The 19,935-nt window shown below is 51.0% G+C and overlaps 1 protein-coding gene across 1 annotated transcript; it reads right to left on the minus strand.

The window, feature by feature from the left end:
• Positions 1-628: 628 nt before the first annotated feature.
• LOC149324901 (uncharacterized) lies at positions 629-1,857 on the minus strand. The gene is made up of 2 exons (XM_089565196.1): positions 770-1,857; positions 629-686 (listed from the first exon to the last, which is right to left on the minus strand). Exon 1 carries the CDS (start codon positions 1,855-1,857, stop codon positions 790-792), a length of 1,068 nt encoding a protein of 355 aa, XP_089421322.1. The 3' UTR covers positions 629-686; positions 770-789.
• Positions 1,858-19,935: the final 18,078 nt, after the last annotated feature.

Genomic DNA, 19,935 nt, shown 5'->3' on the forward strand with positions numbered 1-19,935 from the left:
GTTTCTTTGTCCCTATCCCACACTTCACTAAACAATGATCCGAAAATGATACCGGTACTACATTGTAGCTACTGCATTTTGAAATAACGTTCGGTGACACATAAATGCGATCTAGCCGTGCATGGCTTGATCGTTGAAAATGGGTGAGTCTCACACAACGCTCGCCTTCTAAACATTCGGCCACATCATCGAGGTTGCACGTGTCTATAATTTCTGAGAGTACTTCAGTGCTTCTGTCCCTAAATGCCTTTGCACTGGTTTTGTCACAGCCCCTCAGGACGCAATTGAAGTCACCCATTACGATCAGGCATTTCTCACAACTGAAGTGCTTTTGTACGCGTTGAAAAAACGCTGTTCTCTCATCCACCGCATTTGGGGCGTACACACAAATGATGCGCCAATATGTTTTGTCGTACAGGAGGTCAAGCAAAACAAATCGACCCGAAGGACACGCCGTATATGCCTGAACCTCAAGTCCCGGTACATTCTTTACAAAGATGACACAACCCGCAGACGTTCCTACAGCGTGGGCGACAACTGCAAAAAACCTAGACGTGAAACGTCTCACCATGCTCCCGGTCTCCTCTTCCCCGTCAATTTTCGTTTCCTGCACTGCCAGGACGTCCATGTCGTGCTCAGTTAAAAGGCGGTACACCTGGCTCTGCTTCTTCTTACTTGCCAGTCCCCTGACATTAAGTGTACCGACTTTCAAGGGGAACGCATGAGCCATTTTAATGCAGAAGAAAGAGGCCGGGAACATGGTGCTTACCCTTCACGTCTAGCGCTTGGCTAGACGACATCGTTGACACCGGAGCCATCCGGTGCTGGTGCCAGGCCTGGCAGCGGGGGCGGCTTGTCAAGGGCTCTCCTCTCCGTCGACACATTTGATCGTGTCCGGATGGACGACCGCCGTCCTTGGGTCGTTTTTGCCGGCGGCTCTTCGACGCTGGGGGCTTCCGCCTTGTCGTCTTCGGTTCCGGTCTGGGCGTGTGGCCGCTTCGCTGGGGCAGGGACGCCGGTCGTGCGGGCGCCGCTCTGGTCAAGGTTCTCCTCGGTCAGAGTCGCTGGCTCAGTTTCTTGGAACGCTGGCACGCTTACTTCACCGCTCGACGCCTCCGTCTCCTTTCTAGTAGGTTCTGCCCCCTCAGGCTTGCGTCCGGCATCGCTGCGTCCGGCATCGGCTTGCTGCGTCCGGCATCGGCTTGCGTCCGGCATCGAAGAGCCCGTCGATCCTGCTTGCGTTTCGGGTTCCTCTATGCCTTTCGCGGATTCTTCAGCCTCGACTACATCCATCAGGAGTTCCGCAGAGTCGTCTTTCGACGCCCCGCCCGTAGCCACCGCGTAAGTGCGGACACACTCATTATCCGCGTGGCCGTACCGCCGGCATTTCGTACAGCGGGGAACCTTGCATTCACGCCGCACGTGGCCTGTACCATGGCAGCGCAAGCACTGCATTGGACGCCCAGGCGCTACGACAAGAGCCAACTCTCCGGCGACACGTACCTGGTGTGGCAGGTCATCCACTTTCAAGCCGGGCTTCAACTTCAGTAGGACCGTTCTTGTCGTTGAGCTCTTGTCATTGACGCCTTGTATCCGCCACCGCTCACGCGTAACGTCGGTCACTTTGCCAAACGCCGCGAATGCCGTCCGAATGTCGTCGTCGGCCACACCGTGAAGCATCCAGTGTAGCCGCAGCTTTACCTGCTGGTCTTCCGGGTCGATAATGAGGCAGCGGCGTTTCTTAACTTGCAGCTCGTTGAAGGCGAGCAACTTCTTTGCTGCCTCCGTGTTCCGCAGGGTAACCGCCCACACGTGGTTGATTTGGTAAGCCCCCAACGCGACCACGTCGGGGAGCATACCTGTCTCGGCCAGGGCGTCTCGGAAATTCTCGACCCGGAACGGCCTCGCTCGCACGTCGCCGTGAAGAAAAACGGTGTTGAAAACAACACGTCCTGTTGGCAGTGTCGGCAAAATAATCTGGTAATCCTTATCACCGCAGTCATCGATCCTGTTTCCGCGGCCGTCAAAGGCCGCTATCGCTGCTCCGCTGGAGCCCATGACCCTGCGATCCGTTCAGCTCGGCTGCCGGAAGCAGAATGACTCCGCCATGCCAGCTCGGTGGTTTGGAATGAACAAAGGCGCGTCTAGTGAATACGGTGTCTTCGCTAACTCCCATCCTCCTCCCTTCCCTTCCGGCGAGGTTTAGGTGTCCACCGAGATATGAGAGACAGTTACTGCGGTATTTCCTTTCCTCAAATACAATTTTCATTTTCTTCATTACGGGTCCTCTTTGTCTTCTTTCACTCCCACTTCCTCCCTTCCTCTACGGTGCGGTTCAGGTGTCCACCGAGATGACAGAGAATTACTGCGCCATTTCCTTTCCTCAAAAAGCGTTGCGTTCAAAGGGCAAGACATCGCGCCTAACAGGTGGTGGCGTTCCGTGGACTCCCTGGCAGCGCTACAACACGCTGTCGCGTTCCACTCCTAAAGGCGAAGCTTAAGCGTCATTAATTAGCCGTTAATTAGTAATCATGCATTAATCAGTAATTAATCATTAATTATTGACTTGTCACCACTTAGTAATCAGTACTCAATTATATGTGACGCCACCAGTGCCACAGAGGCAGTCAAAGTGGTGCGGAAAACGCTTTCGCCTCTACTCACTTTAGACAGTCAAAGTGCCCCCTGAATTTTTCTGAGCGTAAATGTCCAGGGATCACTAGGAGCCATTTGCGCCCATCAGAGAGATAATTTCGGCGGTACAAAATCTCATCATGAATAGTGAAGTGGGCAGCCTGACGGCGCATTGCCCGCGGTACCGGCACGACAGAACGGTCTGAAAGATAGCGTACAAGAGAAGTGATCCAAGGGTCCTTAGACTGCTCGTTGGGCATATCGTCCAATGACAAGCAGGCGCAGTCGATGGCGGGAGGAGAGGCACTTTCATCGGCTAGAGGTGAACGAGACAAAGCGTCGGCATCGTTATGCTTCCTGCCAGAGCGATAGATCACACGAATATCGTACTCTTTGGGTCTTTTAGGGAGGACAGCCAACATAGGCACTGGTGGTCCGTGATGAGCGCGAAAGGCCGGCCGTACACGTAAGGCCGAAATCTCCCGATCACCCAAACGATCGCCAAACACTCTTTTTCAGTTACTGAGTAGTTTTGCTCTGGCTTCGTCAGGGTGCGGCTCGCGTATGCAACAACATACTCCGCATACCCCGGTTTGCGTTGAGCAAGAACAGCACCGATACCAACGCCACTGGCATCTGTGTGGATTTCAGTTGGAGAAGCAGGGTCAAAGTGCGCAGTATGGGCGGAGAGGTAAGTAGACGGCGCAACGTGATGAACGCTTCGTCACAGGCAGGACTCCAGCTTGATAGGTCGCTACTGCCACGAAGAAGGACAGTCAGAGGTGCGATGATACAAGCGAAATTTCGGATAAACTGCCGGAAGTAAGAACATAAGCCGATGAAACTGCTAAGTTCCTTCATCGTAGAGGGCTTCGGAAACTCAGAGACAGCACGAAGCTTTGCTGGGTCAGGAAGGACACCCTGTTTCGACACGACGTGGCCCAAAATGGTCAACTGACGAGCAGCGAAGCGACATTTCTTTAAATGGAGTTGAAGCCCGGCTGCCGCGAGGCATCCCAAAACTTGCTCCAGGCGAACGAGGTGCGTCTGGAAATCTGGGGAGAGAACAACGATATCGTCCAAGTAACATAAGCAAGTTTTCCATTTCAGGCCGAGCAGTATCGTGCCCATCATCCGCTCAAAAGTGGCAGGGGCATTGCATAGTCCGAAGGGCATGACGTTGAATTCATAGAGCCCGTCAGGTGTCACAAAGGCTGTCTTGGAGCGGTCAGCGTCGGCCATCGGGACTTGCCAATAACCCGAACGTAGATATAAAGAAGAAAAGAATTCAGCTCCCTGCAAGCAGTCAAGTGCGTCATCAATGCGGAGCAGCGGATAGACGTCTTTGCGGGTAATTTTGTTCAGGCGCCTGTAGTCAACGCAAAAGCGGATCTTTTTTGGTGACAAGGACGACGGGGGAAGCCCAAGGACTGTGCGATGGTTGTATGACGCCCCTCTGTAGCATGTCATTTACCTGGGCGTCGATAACTTGGCGTTCGGTTTCCGAGACGCGATATGGGCGTTGGCGCAACGGCGAATGGGCGCCAGTGTCGATCCGATGGGTAACAGCTGAGGTGCGGCCGAAACGGTGGTGGGAGAAGTCAAACGATGACCGAAACTTATTTAGCAGGGCCGCAAGCTGGGCCTTCTGCGGTGGCGAAAGATTCGCGTCGATTGGGCGCTCGAAGACGGCTTCGGGAGCGGGATCAGGAGACTGTGGGGAAGAAGTAAGTGAAGACACTTGCATGCGGCAGGGGTCATCCTCATAAGGGTCCCAGGCGACGATGGAGGCGAAAGGCTGGACACGTCCCAGGCATTCACCGCGAAGAAGAGTAGAGGGGCACAGCAATGGATTCGACAGGGGGATGGCGCTGCAGCCAGCTGAGACGGTAAGCACGGCGAATGGCAGGGGTAGACAATTGCGAGAAGCGAAGGAGTCGGACGGGATGAAGATGACAGGGCCCCGTTGGATGCAGAGTCGCAATGAACAGAGACGAGCACAGCAGAGCACGGCGGGATCACAACGTCATCAGCCACAGTCAACTTGGAGCACGGGTTAGTGGAAGCGCTCACCGAGGCGTCGCCGAAGGGAAGAAGGGCGACTTCGGAACTAGTGCAGTCGGTGACAGCTTCATGTTGCGAGAGAAAGACCCAGCCTAAGATGACGTCGTGAGACGGCGATGCGAAGACGATGAATTCAACAACGTACAGAACGTCCTGAATAGTAACTCGAGCTGTACAGGCCCCCAAAGGCGCGATAATTTGCGAATTAGCGGCGCGAAGCATAAAACCAGATAGCGGAGTCATCACTTTTCGTAACCGGCGGCACAATTTTGCACTGAGTACAGATACAGCAGCCCCGGTGTCAACAAGCGCGAAAGCATCGGTGCCCTACACAGAAACGGTGATCAGACTGGCCAGAGAAAGTCGAGGTCTTGAGCTTGGCGACGAGCACGCAGTTCTTGCCTCCGGAACTGCCGGCTCTAGTTTTCAGAAGGGGAAGAGGGACGACGGCGCATCGGGGAAACCGAGCGGCGACGCGAAGATGGAGAACGGCGGCGAATAGAGGGGCTGTAATCGGAGGAACCAGTGGTATAAGAAGGCGAAGTGCGGTGAAAAGGGTGGGGAGGGGCGTAGGCGTAACCTCTCCAAACTCTTAGGAGCTAGGATTTCTCGGTGGAGCATGCTAGCCCTCTTGCTCTGACGTAGTTCTGTATGCAGGTGGCTGCCTTTTGTAATTTCTCTTCTTTTTCTCCGAGCGAGCCTGTGTTGACCCAGATGGTGATGTCGGCATACATGGAATGGTGTACGCCGTCGACTGCTTTTAACTGTTTTGCCAAGCCAATCATGCTTATGTTGAAGAGCGTAGACCGATCCTTGAGGTGTTCCTTTGTTTGGAGTAAGGAATTTGTCTGATCTGAGCTCCCCCAGGCCAATCGTTGCCGTTCTGTTTGAGAGGAAGGCTTTGACGTAGCCGTAGACTCTCCTCCCGCAGTTCAGGTCGTTCATGCCCGTAAGGATAGCCTCGTGCCCGTAAGGATAGCCTCGTGACTCGTGTAAGGATAGGCTCGTGACTCCCTTATATAAGGGAGTTATTAAGGGGTGAAAAGGGAGTAAATTTTTTACTCCCTTATAGAAATGGAGCCCTAAAATGGCGTGATGTTTATAGTTTATTTACCCTCATTCAGGCTCATTCTTACAGTGACAGCGGTGGAAACGGGCAGTAGCTCTGCGGGCCGCCGGAAACCCAACTTGGGAAACTGCGCTGCCCTAATGTAACTCCGCCTCCCGCATTCTATTCGCCGTCTGCAAGCCCAGCGGCGGCGTAGGCGGCAGGAGTCGTCTGCTTGTCGTCTCCCTTTGTTGTACGAGCTCGTTTGGTCGGCCGTGTTTGTAGATAAAGGGATGCAACGTTATAATCAATAGTTCAAAACTGAGAAGGAGTCACTGGGTAGTTTTCACGGTCATGCACCACGCTATATTTGACAAAACACCAGAGCAAAAAGTTGAAAACACCCCTGATGGTAGTTTGGAATGGCAGTGTTTGCTTCCATATTCACTTCATTAAGGCTTGGCTTTTCAATATGACTGAGGAAAAATGTAGCCTCATGAGCTCCATCAAGAGCTCAGGGTTGACACTATGTTCTATCACAGTTCCTTGTTCATGAAACTCATAATCTGCTGCAATACATTGCGAGGACCTCACTGAAAAATGCCTGTGAGAATTAGGCCTAAGCGGGGGCTGTAACGGGGTGGCGACACAAACAAAGGAAAGTTAGGTATGGTTAGAGCACTGGAGGCTTCACAGGAGCAATTCAATTATGTACCGCACTGCAGCGGAAAACGGCGACAAGCCGATATCTTGTACCGCGGCAGGCGCCCGTGAAGGAGCAGAAGTGAACGAAGATCCAGCGACGATGGTAACCAAGGGGTCTTCATTCACCGCCATTACCAGACGACTGACCAGAAGCAGACGAGACGCTAGGTGGCGGGGCGGATTGCACAAAATGGTGTTTTTTACTCCATTTCGGCACTGGTGGAGTATTTGGCACAATTACCTCCCTTTCTAGACTGGAGTAAATGCTGGTAAATCCTCATTTTAACTCCATTATTCCCTCATGGGAGTAAAATGGAGGACAGTCCACCTTTTTACTCCCCACTCATGTAGTAAATGTTTTCACAAATGGAGTAAAAAGGGTGGCCGCGACCATTTTTACTCCCTTTTGGGTATATTTTTGTTTACAGTGTATCGTCAGCCACCGTAAACGTACCGAGAGCATTATCTCTCAACCGATTACTATCGTTTCGTGCCACTGACATCAGACCACGCCATGCGTTCCGTCATTCGCGTTGTCTGTGGGCGGCTCTACAACGCGACGAATCCGCCAGTGGCTTTTCGAATCTGAGCCGGAGCGCGAGATCCGTCTGCACGACGGCGCGTGCGCTCCCTCGAGCTGCTTACAACGGCAGTCGTAAACAGCACACGCAAGTCAACAATAACAAAATGAAATCCGTGCTTCTTGGGGTTACTTACACGCTGAAAAATACGGTACCTGTACGGACAGGACTTTGAACCCAGAAAAATCAGAAAGCGGTTTAGCAACGGTCAGGAAACGAGCCATTACTATGAAGCGTGAACCTCACTTGATTAGCCGCGTGCTTAGGAAATAAAATACAGCATATACCGCTGGTAATGACTGCCCGAAAGTTGAATGAAGCGCAGGAACCGTAATTTTGTAGTGAAATCGCAGTTCCACGCGCGTTCAGTTGGTTTACAACGAGGTAGGCGTCAACACAGTTGTGGGTGCAAACGTACTTGATCTCGAAGCGGCGGGAGAACAGCTGCTTTTACATTTCGAACACTGCAGAAGAATGAAATAGTCTATTGGACAAAAACATCGGCTTACCACATCTGGACTTGAGCTGAGCGCTCTCCTCGCGAAGCTCCTGAGCAGACTTCATGCCCGCGCTGCGCAAACACCGACTTTGTACTGGCTTGACGAGCGGATTGCGACTGGAGCGGGATGCTGGGCGGACGATGTCTCATGGTTGAGTAACCCGCGAAATGGTTGAGGGGCGTTATTGCACTGAACGCAAGTAATCACGGAAAAATAGTGTGCCAGCTACTTAGGGTTCCACTTTTCGCCCACTCACTACAGTCGCCACGCGTAGTGGCATCGTTTATTCACTCATTTCTTTGTGCTGTGACATGGTTCATTGTATAGCATCGTAAGATCAGCGCGTGCTGCTTATGTGCGTGTCCTGAACGCCCACCTATATCACGCCCTCCTCCCGGCTCCTCTAGTGCCCTGGTGGCTGAAGTAGACACGGCAAGAGAGACGGGGGCCTGTCTCTCCTGTAACATTCATCCGCAGTGCTTCTTGTCAGCGTTTGAGTGAGCGATCTGTTTTTGCTCCCCTGAGTGCGCTCATCATGACCGCCGGGCGTTGCGAGTGCGCCCGGACCACACTCTCCACTGGCATGCTCCCCGGACACGTTATAATGACGCTGACAACTGCGGAGTCCGGATGTTCGAAAGCATTCCCGATGCGACATCCCCATTTCGCGCGAGTCACTGTGAGCCTTCGAGCACTTCCCGCATGATTGTTGATATCGGAAGCTGCACAAAGGAGACGCAATCTGATCAACTTTACTGCTTTGAGAGGGAGGGAGCGATTGTGATGTGCAAAGCCACGACAGAACACGCTTATCTTTCGGGACTGTGGATTTCTCCGGTCAGGGCACGCACATACGCAGCACGCGCTGATCTTACGATGCTGTACAATGAACCGTGTCACAGCACAAAGAAATGAGTGAATAAACGATGCCACCACGCGTGGCGACTGCAGTGAGTGGGCGAAAAGTGGAACCGGAAGTAGCTGGCAGACCATTGTCCCGTGATTACTTGCGTTCACTTCAATGACGCCCCTCAACCATTTCGCGCGTTACTCATCCATGAGACATCGTCCGCCCAGCATCCCGCTCCAGTCGCAATCCGCTCGTCAAGCCAGTGCAAAGTCGGTGTTTGTGCAGCGCGGGCATGAAGTCTGCTGAGGAGCTTCGCGAGGGGAACGCTCAGCTCAAGTCCAGATGTGGTAAGCCGATGTTTCTGCCCCAATAGACTATTTCATTCTTATGCAGTGTTCGAAAGATAAAAGCAGCTGTTCTCCCGCCGCTTCGAGATCAAGTACGTTTGAACCCACAACCTTGTTGTAAACCAACTGAACGCGCGTGGTACTGCGATTTCACTACAAAATTACGGTTCCTGCGCTGTCCTGGTGCAGTCATTACCAGTGGTATATGCTGCATTGTATTTCCTAAGCACGCGGCTAATCAAGTGAGGTTCACGCCTGAAAGTAATGGCTCGTGTCCTGACCGTTCCTAAACCGCTTTCTGATTTTTCGGGGTTCAAAGTCCTGTCCATAGAGGTACCGCATTTCTTCAGCGTGTAAGCGGCCCTAGAAGCACGGATTTCATTTTTGTATTGTTGACTTGCGTGTGCTGTTTACGACTGCCGTCGTAAGCAGCTCGAGGGAGCGCGCGCGCCGTCATGCAGACGGATCTCGCGCTCCGGTTCCGATTCGAAAAGCCGCTGGCGCATTGGTTGCGTGGTACAGCCGCCCACAGACTTAACGCGAGTGACGGAACGCATGCCCTGGTCTGATGTCAGCGGCACGAGGTGATAGTAATCGGGTGCGAGATAATGCTCTTGGTATGTTTACGGTAGCGGTTTACGGTATGTTTACGGCGAACCGCGGCTGCTTAGCGCGCATTTTTGGTACCCGCGAAAAGAAAACTGCAAAGAGCGTTGCGGGGCCGTGGATGCAGCGTCGGCGAGCAAAAAACCGCAGAAACGCCCCCGCGACGAACGCGCTGTGCAAGCGGCGATCAGGCAGGATCGAAAAAGCAGTCAAAGCGAGCTGCGCACCAGCTGACATCAGCCACCATAAACATAGAGAGCATTATCCCGCACCGATGACTATCGTTCTGGGGCGCTGACGGCAGTCCGGGCCACGCATTTCTTCATTAGTGTTCAGTCTGTGGGTGACTGTACGTATAACTTTTCCTTTTGGAACTCACGATGACGTCCTATCAGACCGCGGCAGTCAATCTTGCGCAAAGTTACTGTCGTGTTTGCCGTAGCTAGCTTGAATTTTCAGTTGTCGCTGGAGATTACTTTAAGCCACCTTCACGCAAGCTCAGTGAGCCCCTGCGCGTGAAAGATGACTTCTTAGAGCGAATGGCAAGCTGAAGTAGGAGGGACGCAATGACGGGTTATTTCCCGACCCCCGGGGCCATCTTTCTGTGGGAAAGCTTGGCCCTTTCACATTTTCTGCACCTTTATCACCTTAATTAGTGTAGAAAAATTCGCAGCACAAATGAAGCGAAGACATGGTGGTGGGGGTTACAACTTTACTGCCACAAAAGGGAAGGGATTAGTTAGAGCTGAGGCGAGTACAGGGTGACCTCTTGACCTCGCGTGATGAGGGCTACTGGGGTTGTTTTTCTTGAACTGACCGAGAACCTGCCCCATTCCTCCGCTAAGGAAGCTGGCAGAAGTGTCGCCAGAGGGGGTTTGCTAGCGCATTCCAATAAAATCTCTTGGGTGGAGTGCGTCGCGTCAACGCAGTGCGGGCATGCAGGGTCGTATTCACCGTTTGTGACTAGACATCATCGGTAGACATCATCTGAATGTCGTGGCTTGCGCACTGTCCTGGTGGAGGTGAGGGGCGTGATACGTGCATCTTTGCTCGTGATAAGAGTCTGTAACCTCCGCATACGAGCGAGGCGCCTTGGCGGTTGGTTAAACCTTGGACTAGACGGTCGACCCCTCGTTTCAAGAGTTACCTGCGTGAGCCGAAACCCATACGGGATTGATGTTGTGATTTAGAGCCCGGTTGCGCAGAATTCGCATCGCAGTTTTTGGCGAAATTTTGAAAGGCGCCCTTAGTCGCTTAGAATAGTTTTGGTGCGGGGATCCGCGACGGCCAGTGCGAGAGCTACTTCCTCTGTCTCGCGTACAGAGCCAGCGTGAAAGGTTGTGGCGATAACGGGGGCTGACGTTGAAGTGGTCATACATGCCACGTATGATCCGCCTTTGATGTGTTGAGCTGCGTCCACGACACTGTTCGTGGTTCCTTCTCGTACTGTTTCACAAGATCCTGCGCCCTTGCTTTCCTGCGGGCGCCGTGTTTGTCTGGCAGCATGTTCTTCCCTAGTGGTTTAACAACTAGTCTACTGGTAATGTCGGCTGATAAATGTGATGTTGCATATACCTCCTTAGCAGGGTAGATGTGGAGGTGGCAGTAATTACGCTTCTGCAGCAGTGCGCGACAATCGGGTCACTTGTGCCGTCTTATGGGCTTCTATTAGCTCAGCGAGCGTGTTAAAAATTCCCAACTACAGCAGTTGATCTGAGATGGCGTATGCCGGCAGGCCAAGGCCCACTTGGTACGCTGTTATAATGATGCTATTAAGTGTGTCTTCGTCCCTGCAATGCAGATGATAGTACGGACAGGCGTACGTGATTCGACTTATCATGAATGGTTGCATGATCCTGCATAGGTAGGCTTTTCTCATGCCCCTGCGACGGATGGCAATGCGCCTCACCAGCCCGCGTATGTGGTGCGCCGTGACGCGTAGATGGCGGATCGCTTACGTGTTGAGAGTATTCTTCTTAATAAACATAGGAAGAACCCTGACCGTGGCTACCGGAGGTGTTGGATGGTTCTCAATGGGCAACTCGATGGGTTCCCGAGTGTCGGGTCCTGCCTGTGAGGCTTGTTTCTTCTTGATAACGAAGAGTTCGGGTTTAGCCGGTGAACACGCAAGGCCGTTGCCCTGCAGGAAAGAGTGTACCGTGTCGATAGATCGTTGTAATGACTCTGCAATCTCTCCATTGGATCTGGAGTTGGTCCATATGGTGTTGTCGGTGCGTTTAGAATGATGTATATGTGGGATAGCATCTAACAGACGCGGGATGCCACTCATAGTAAGGTTGAAGAGAAACGGTGAAAGTACAGCGCTGTGCGGAGTTCCTCTGGTGTCGAGTGTAATTTTGTTGTTACTTTTATTGCGACAGCAATACTACTTGCACTTTCAGCCCGTCGCGTAGCGAGGCCGGTAGCTACCAAATTAGCATATTGGATTGGATACTAGTTCCACTTTCAGCCCGTCGCGTAGCGAGGCCGGTAGCTACCATATTATCATATTGGATTGGATTGTATAACCGATGCATCACCGCAAGTCTAGCCACAAGCACCACCACCAGCTACACTACCAGCTGAACCATGGCGTAGCTACAGCTATTATTGCGAAAGCAATACTACTTGCACTTTCAGCCCGTCGCGTAGCGAGGCCGGTAGCTACCAAATGAACATATTGGATTGGATTGGATTGCATTGGTTTGGATACTAGTTGCACTTTCAGCCCGTCGCGTAGCGAGGCCGGTAGCTACCATATTATCATATTGGATTGGATTTCAATGGATTGGATTGTATAACCGATGCATCACCACAAGTCTAACCACAAGCACCACCACCAGTTACACTACCAGCTGAACCATGGCGTAGCTACGGATATTGCTTTCGCAATTACCGGGCTTAACCAAGCTAAGCCACAGCCATTTTTTTTTCCCGAAATGCAGCGTAGCCGCGCGCTGGTTGAGAAAGGTGGCGATGTAATTGTACGTCCGTTTTCCTACCTTCATCAGCGACAGGTGAGAGGATGGAAGCGTGTGGCATTGTCAAAGGCCTTACTCACATCGAGTCCCAGGATGATACGCGTGGCTCTTATGCGATTTAGATCTAGAATGTCTTGTTGTGGCTGCCACATGATATCCTGAGTCCGCAGGCCTGCTCGAAACCCAATCACGGACGGGGGAAACGTGTCTTCTGCGTCGGCGTGCATTTGGAGCCTGTTTAAGACAATACGCTCCATTACCTTTCCTAGACATGACGTTAGCGAAATTGGGCAGAGGTTCCCAATCCCGAGTCTTTTTCCCGGTTTTGGAATTAAAATGATTTTAGCGTGCTTCCACTCGTTGGGGGTGCTGCCTTCTGTCCAACATCTGTTGAAGAGGTCCGTAAGGTCCTTTACTGATTTAAGCCGCCGCGGTGGCTCAGCGGCTATGGTGCTCGGCTGCTGACCCAAAAGACGCGGGTTCGATCCCGGCCGCGGCGGCTAGAATTTCTTTGGAGGAGAAATTCTAGAGGCCCGTGTACTGTGCGATGTCAGTGCACGTTAAAGAACCCCAGGTGGTCGAAATTTCCGGAGCCCTCCACTACGGCGTCTTTCATAGCCTTAGTCGCTTTGGGACGTAAAACCCCATAAACCACAAACCACCACCTTTACTGATTTGTCCTCTACGTTGCGCAACATCTTATTGGTAATGCGATCGTCCCCGCCTGCTGAGGTGGTGTTAATATGATGGCTGTGGCTAGAGTTCCGTCCAGACGGAACTACAATTTGCGCTAGAGTTCCGTCCGGACGGAACTACAATTTGTGCTAGAGTTCTCTCTAGACGGAACTACAAATTGCGCTAAAGTTCCGTCCAGACGGAACTGCATGTACCGATGGGGTTCCGTCCAGACGGAACAGCACCTGACACCACACAATTCCGTCGAGCATTATCTGCCACAAGAGTTATGTCAAGACGGAATTAAAGCTGGCGTTAGGGATTGGGAAACCAGTTTGTTTGAAGACTTTTGCATGTCCCTTTAAAAAAAATGGCTGAGGCTTAGCTAAGGTTAAGCCTAGTCAGATGCGAAGCATATTGATGGCTAGGCTTGGTAAAGTTCCTCGCTTGGTTCTTCAGTTGTTGTAGAACGTTGTCGCCGAGCCGCATATTGAGCACGCCGCTTAGCCAGACGTTCATCCCGCTCTTCATCGGTCTCTGTGGCACGCTGAAGCTTTCGCTTCTCGTTCAAATTAGCCCTGCTTCTAGGCGGCATCCCAACACCTGGCCGCCTCGTAAGTGCCCGGAGAGCGAGGCAAGCTCAGCTTTATACCGCTGCTGTAGCGTCACGTGGTCAGCTGTAGCGCCTCTGATGTGGAGCCTCCACCACCGCGGCCGACCGCGCGAGCCGGCAGCCCATCTCTCCTCTGCTGTGACGTCATGTTGTCACGTGGTGTCACGTAGTCACGCTAAAGGTCAATGGTAGCTCTACCGCCGCGCTCGACGGGCTGTAGTGTAGCTCTAGTAATATGCTTCGCATAAAAAGTGGTAATCCGGTTCCGCCTAATGTGTGACAGGATATTCTGCTGCTTCATTTTAATTTCCAAGCAGTCAGTGAGAAATGGCAATAGAACGAGTTTTGGCTTGGGCTTGTTGGTGCGCTTACATAATGCTTGTTGACCGTTTGTGTACGTCTTAGTCTTTTTCGTGCTACGTCATCTTGCAGCACAAATAGCGGCAGGGCTTCACATCACTTCGCGAAAAGTTTCTGCGCTCTGCTTCTAACAGTGTCATTTTCCACATCCTGCATGCATGCACGGAAATTGTACCTTCGAGGATGTAACTAAACGCAGTGCACGGACGGATATTTTGGTGCCGTATACATGTGTAGACAGAACATCTGGATACAGCTTGGTCAACTGGTTATTCCAGAGGCAAAGAGATGCTTTATGTGGGTAGAAATCACCCGTTTTTTATTGTATGCACAGTACGGACATCAGACAGTTTTAGTTTTACGTACGTAGAACCTTCACGCACGTACACGTGAGCAGTTTACGTAGCGTACGCTCGTATTGCTTCGTACAGTGTTACCTACACGTACTGTGCGGGATGCAAACTGTGTAGATCTGCCATAGAACCTAAAAAATGCGCTAGCATGTTGTGCCGCGCCTTCTAGTACAGGTAAAGAAAGAAAACTAATTTTGTTTAGTCGAGCTGCTTGGAGCGGAGCCAGGCCAAACCACAGTGCGGGCGCTAAATACTTTCCCCCTTTCTTCTGACAAACTTTGAGCGATATCATTCCACCCAACTGTATCTTGCATGTTATCTTCAAAAGGATTGCATTCCTTCACGTTCCGCAGCATATTTAAATCATCGCTTTTCGAGAAGTGAAGGCGCACTGGTGTCCCACTCATGTTGACGACGTGTGCGTATGGAGCCAAAACGTGCACCGTTTTGCTTTTCCCGCTGACTGTGCCGAGGGTTTCGCGATATCCCGCGAGACTTCAAGCCTCGCGTGGTCTAGCGAGACCGTCGGCACACTCGTTGCTATGACGACCACAAACGCTTCTCCGCCAGATTTAGGAGCTGCTAAAACGGGTTTCTACCTGAAAAACAAAAGCTAGTTCTCACCTAAAACGTCATGCAATAGGAAGAATAGACCAACTGAAGGCAAATACGGCAGTTTACAGCACGATATCACGTCGAGGGGTTAGCGACGAAGCTGTTATCGTTGTGAAGCGGGAGGGCAGGGCGCCGCCATCTTGCCAACGCCACGTACGCAAGCAACGTGAAGACCGCAACGCAGAAGATCCGAATCTTATGCACGTACGTCCGTGCAACCTACGCAGACACTTCACGTTCTGCGCATGCGCACTGGTGACCCGTAAGCTCGCTACTTACGTGAAGCTTCTACGTACGCGAAACTAAAACTGTCTATTGTATGGACGGAACTCTAGCTGCAGTAAATATTGCGTCTGGACGGAACTGCAGCAGCAGCAAATGTTCCGTCTGGGCGGAACGCTAGACACTCCGTAATATGATTATCCGACCCTGAACACCCATCTAACGTGGATATATCCTGGGAGGCGTTTACTTGCTGATTTTTTAATGTGATCATGAGCACTTCATGGCTGCCCTGGCAAGCTTGCGCGATCCTCTGTGGGGTCTTTTGAGATTCCGTCTTAGTTTTCGTAGCATCAGAGTAAATGCTTGAGCAGAAACCATGTGTTCTTATTGCCTAGTTGCCCATTAAGGCGGTCGCATGTCTGATGCCACTGCTCTCGGCTAAGCTCTCACGTGTATGCCTCGATATCCTTTTCAAGTCGGGTTAGTCGAGTTTTTAAGCGCCGGTTAGGCTTATTTTTGCGCCATCGAGCGTGTATACTGCGTTGTGCTTCCATCATGTGTGCTAGCTTAGCGTCTGGAAGGGGACCGTTTTCCTCCTGCGTCACAGTTTTCGAGGTGTTGGCGGCGTCTTGAAGCAGACACTCCGTCCACTGTCGTAGATCTACTAGCCCCTCCGTCGGTCTTTGCGAGCGAACATATCTTAAGGCGTCCCAATTCTCGTGCTTCACTTCCCGGTTACGCATTCTGCAGTGCGTTGCTTGGAAAGTGGTACACCGCACATAGTGGTCGCTTCCTGTGGTGATGATGAGATTCTCCCATGTCACATCGGGGATATTTTTTGTAAAGGCAAGGTCGGGGCACGTGTCCTTGGGTTGCACTGTTACCAATCCGCGTAGGTTTTTCACGGTCGATAAGTGAGGCGTGCGCTTGCGCCTGAGCAGTCTCCCAGATTTCAGTTACCTTTCTACTGCTAGTTGGGTAGCCCCATTCTGCATGGGGCGCGTTAATGTCTCCGACTGTCAGCAACATTCCATCTCACGCTGCTGCATGCGCCTTGCGGAGGCAAAAGAGCGGGAGCAAACAAAGCAGGATGGTACTGCACTTTCAACTTAGGGAAAACACCACGTCCCATGGATATCAGAATCGGAGCCAAATATCCAAACACTTTTTAATACTTGTGAGGGATGTCCGTAATAAGTTCTTGTTATAGATGTCCCGTCGTGTTATAATAATCTTAGCTTGTTTATTTCCATCAATGATGGGGGAGACTGCGGATAAAAGCCGCTTGACAACAAGCGACTTGACTAAAGCCCGCATGATGACCGGTGGATATCCCGTTCGGTTGATATCAAGGACATCTGCTTCAATCACGACCCATGATGCTTGTATAGTTCTCTACAAAGATAGCACAGTGGACCTTTCAGTTTTTTTTCTGATAGAAGATATCTTCAACGTAGTCCGTTCATTTTCATTTCTTGTTTGTGTAATCAGGTTCACGTTTGAATGCAATATTGCTTGACGAGTGGAAGCCACTCGCTCCAAAAGGAATCTTGGACCTGGAGCATATAAACACGAGGAAATTCTTCGTTCTGTGGATGCATGCTCAATATGTTGGTGCTGCATCGCTTCTGCCTGTAGCATTTCTATAGCTGGAGCATATAAACACGAGGAAATTCTTCGTTCTGTGGATGCATGCTCAATATGTTGGGGCTGCATGGCTTCTGGCTGTAGCATTTCTATAGCCAGATTTGTGTGTCGCATAGCTTCTTTTTCAACATGTAGGCCGTGACAGCGCCTAATGCTATAGTTTTTACCGCTAAAACTGTCAGCAGCGGGCCAGGGAACTACACCATTGTAATCTGTTGTAGACTTCGGGTCTAAACCACAGAAAATGCAAATGATTCTGGGAGTGTTTTTTTTTCGTGGGCAGAGCAAGTTCTTTCCTATAGGGCCTGCAAAAATACATAAGAGAATTTAGATTATTTGACTAATATTGTCACCCAGCAAGGGCCCCTTTTCAAACGAGGTGTTGGTGCTTGGCGCCACCACGGACCCTTAGCCCCCATACCGAAGCTGTCATCCGTACCGTGGCGATAGGTTGAAAGGTGGAGGTAAGAAACCGTGAACGGTGGCGGTCGAGGAAGTGGTCAATCCTTGGCCGATGGGCTCCTCGTTTGTCTACCAGGCGGGGAGTCCCGGGACATTCCTCTGTGTATATGGGTGAATCAGAGGCGACAAAGTATGAGGAACCCTTAGCCAGTACATGCTGTATGGAAAAATTTGCAAAAAAATCTGATCGGCCCCCAAAAAGGGGTCGCACCGATGCGAAAAAATTGATGCTACAGAAACAAGAAACGTTTCCAAAGTTTTTCATGATTCACTCAAATACAGATGAACCTGTAGCCAACTTGTCTGCATTTGTGATCGCCAACACCCTAAAAAGGTGTGAAGGCAAAGATTACAAAGCAAAAAAGCAGCGAACCGGAGATCTCCTTGTAGAAATTAACACAAAAGAACAGAGCACCAAACTGATGTCATTACAGAATCTCGGAGAATTGAGTGTACAGGTAACCCCGCACCGCAACCTCAACCACTCAAAGGGCGTCATATCCGAACATGAACTCCTGCAGAGTACCGATGCGGAAATGGAAGAACTATCTGAGCAAGGAGTAATAGCAGCCCGACGAATAACCATCCTGGAGAAACAATGCTGAAATCAAGACAAAACACATTGTCCTCACTTTCAATAGCACAACTCTGCCTGATTCCATCCACGCCGCATACCTCCATTGTAAAGTCCGCCCATACATACCGAATCCGAAACGATGTTTCAAGTGCCATCGCTTTGGACACAGCATGTTGGCTTGCCGAGGTAATCCCGCTTGTGTCACATGCGCAGAAGACGCACATACAGAGGAAAGATGCGAACGCACACCGGAATGCATCAACTGCAATGGCGCACATGGCGCGTACTCCAGGTCGTGCCCAGTCTGGAAAACAGAAAAACAAATTATAACTTTGAAGACCACAGAAATCCTGTCCTACCTAGAGGCAAAAAAACGCGTCTCTTTCCAACAGAAAGGGACATACTCTGAAGCGGTGACGCGGGGACCACCGCCGCCTTCAGTTTCTGTGGGCACACAGGTCGATACGGTGGACCTGGTGTCGACACCCAAGTCCCCACCACAGAAGTCGGTGGTACAGTTCACAGGGCTGAAAATTTCGCGAGAAGACCACGCGATCCTCGCAGGGGGCCCTCACGCCACACTTTCAGCAGCGGCATCCTCGGCGACAGACACCCAGAACAGCTCTGCTGAACTGGACCTGCCGCCCCACCCCTCTAAGAAGGCAACTGCTGGCTCAAGAGACTCTGCCGCTGGAGCAGGGCCTTGTTCAGCGGTGCCAGAAAAAAAGACGAATGCGAAGGCCACGGGCCAACGCAACCAAGAAGCATCCTCCACGTCCACCGTGGAGAAGATGGATGTCAGCGAAAGTCCGCTGACATCTAAAACACACGCATCCGCGGATTCTCCGCGGAAATCCGGCGCCACGAAAGTGGCGATGGATACAACTCCTTGTTCGCCACCGCTGCAGCGGCGGCGAGACTCCCTAGAGAAAAAAGGGAAACCACGAATCACTGCTCCTGAAAATAAGTAACTTTCCCCAATCCCCAACTTAACACAATGGCGTATCAAATACAGTGGAACTGTAGAGGTCTACACAGAAACTAGACAGACATAACCGATATGCTCAAAACAATGGCACCTACAGCTGTGTGCCTGCAAGAAACGAACCTTGGGCCACAGCACAAACATCTTCAAAAAATATAATATTTTCCGGAAAGACCGAGTACAAGCTAGCCGACTCTCAGGAGGCGTCGCTATCATTACGCAAAGCGATGTCCCTGCAAGAGAGGTATCATTAAAGACGAATTTAGAAGCGGTCGCAGTAAACATCATTAGCCATAAAACAATAACAATATGTTCTGTGTACATACCACCACACAACACAATTACCATGCATGACCTAGAAGAACTTTTGGGACAGTTGCCTGAGCCATATGTCATAATTGGGGATTTTAACGCACACTCCTCATTCTGGAGAAGTGAGCATTCTGATTCCAGGGGTCAGCTCGTCGAGGATTTTATTCTTTCGAATAGCATATGTTTAATGAACACAGGAAAAGCAACGTACTGCTGCCCCAGCTCTGGAAAAATGACCTGCCTAGATTTAGCGTTTGCATCACCATCGGTTTTTAATCATTTTATTTGGGATGTTTTAGACGACCCTCGGGGAAGTGATCACTTACCTACCGTTTTAAAGCTAACATCAGCTACATCCATCCTCCCTACTAAGCCACGGCGATGGAAAATTCAGCTCGCCGATTGGGCACTTTTCAGAACGAAGGCCACACTAGAAAAAGAATATGCCGAAACCATTACGATAGAAGAAATAAATGAAATTTTTGGCATGCTTAACATCTGCAGCAATAGAAGCAATCCCACAAACATCTGAAATTGCACGAAAAACACAAAGTTTGGTGGTCAAATGAATGTCCATTAGCTAAAAAGCATCAAAACAAGGCTTGGGGCAACCTTCGCAGATATCCCACTGCAGGGAACTTGCTCACCTTCAAAACGGCTAGAGCCAAAGCACGATACATTAGACGCAACGCAGAAAGGGCATCATGGCAACAGTACATATCCTCCATAAACAGCTCAATATCATCAAAGAAAACGTGGGAGCAAGTGCGGAAATTCACAGGAAATTTTACTCCA

The sequence above is a fragment of the Amblyomma mixtum genome, unplaced genomic scaffold, assembly GCF_055824585.1.
Source record: "Amblyomma mixtum isolate Tamu unplaced genomic scaffold, ASM5582458v1 scaffold_12, whole genome shotgun sequence".
NCBI lineage: Eukaryota > Metazoa > Arthropoda > Arachnida > Ixodida > Ixodidae > Amblyomma > Amblyomma mixtum.

Coding starts and splice junctions, on each gene's coding strand:
- LOC149324901 (XM_089565196.1), bottom strand. CDS start 1,857: ATGCTCCCCGACGTGGTCGCGTTGGGGGCTTACCAAATCAACCACGTG.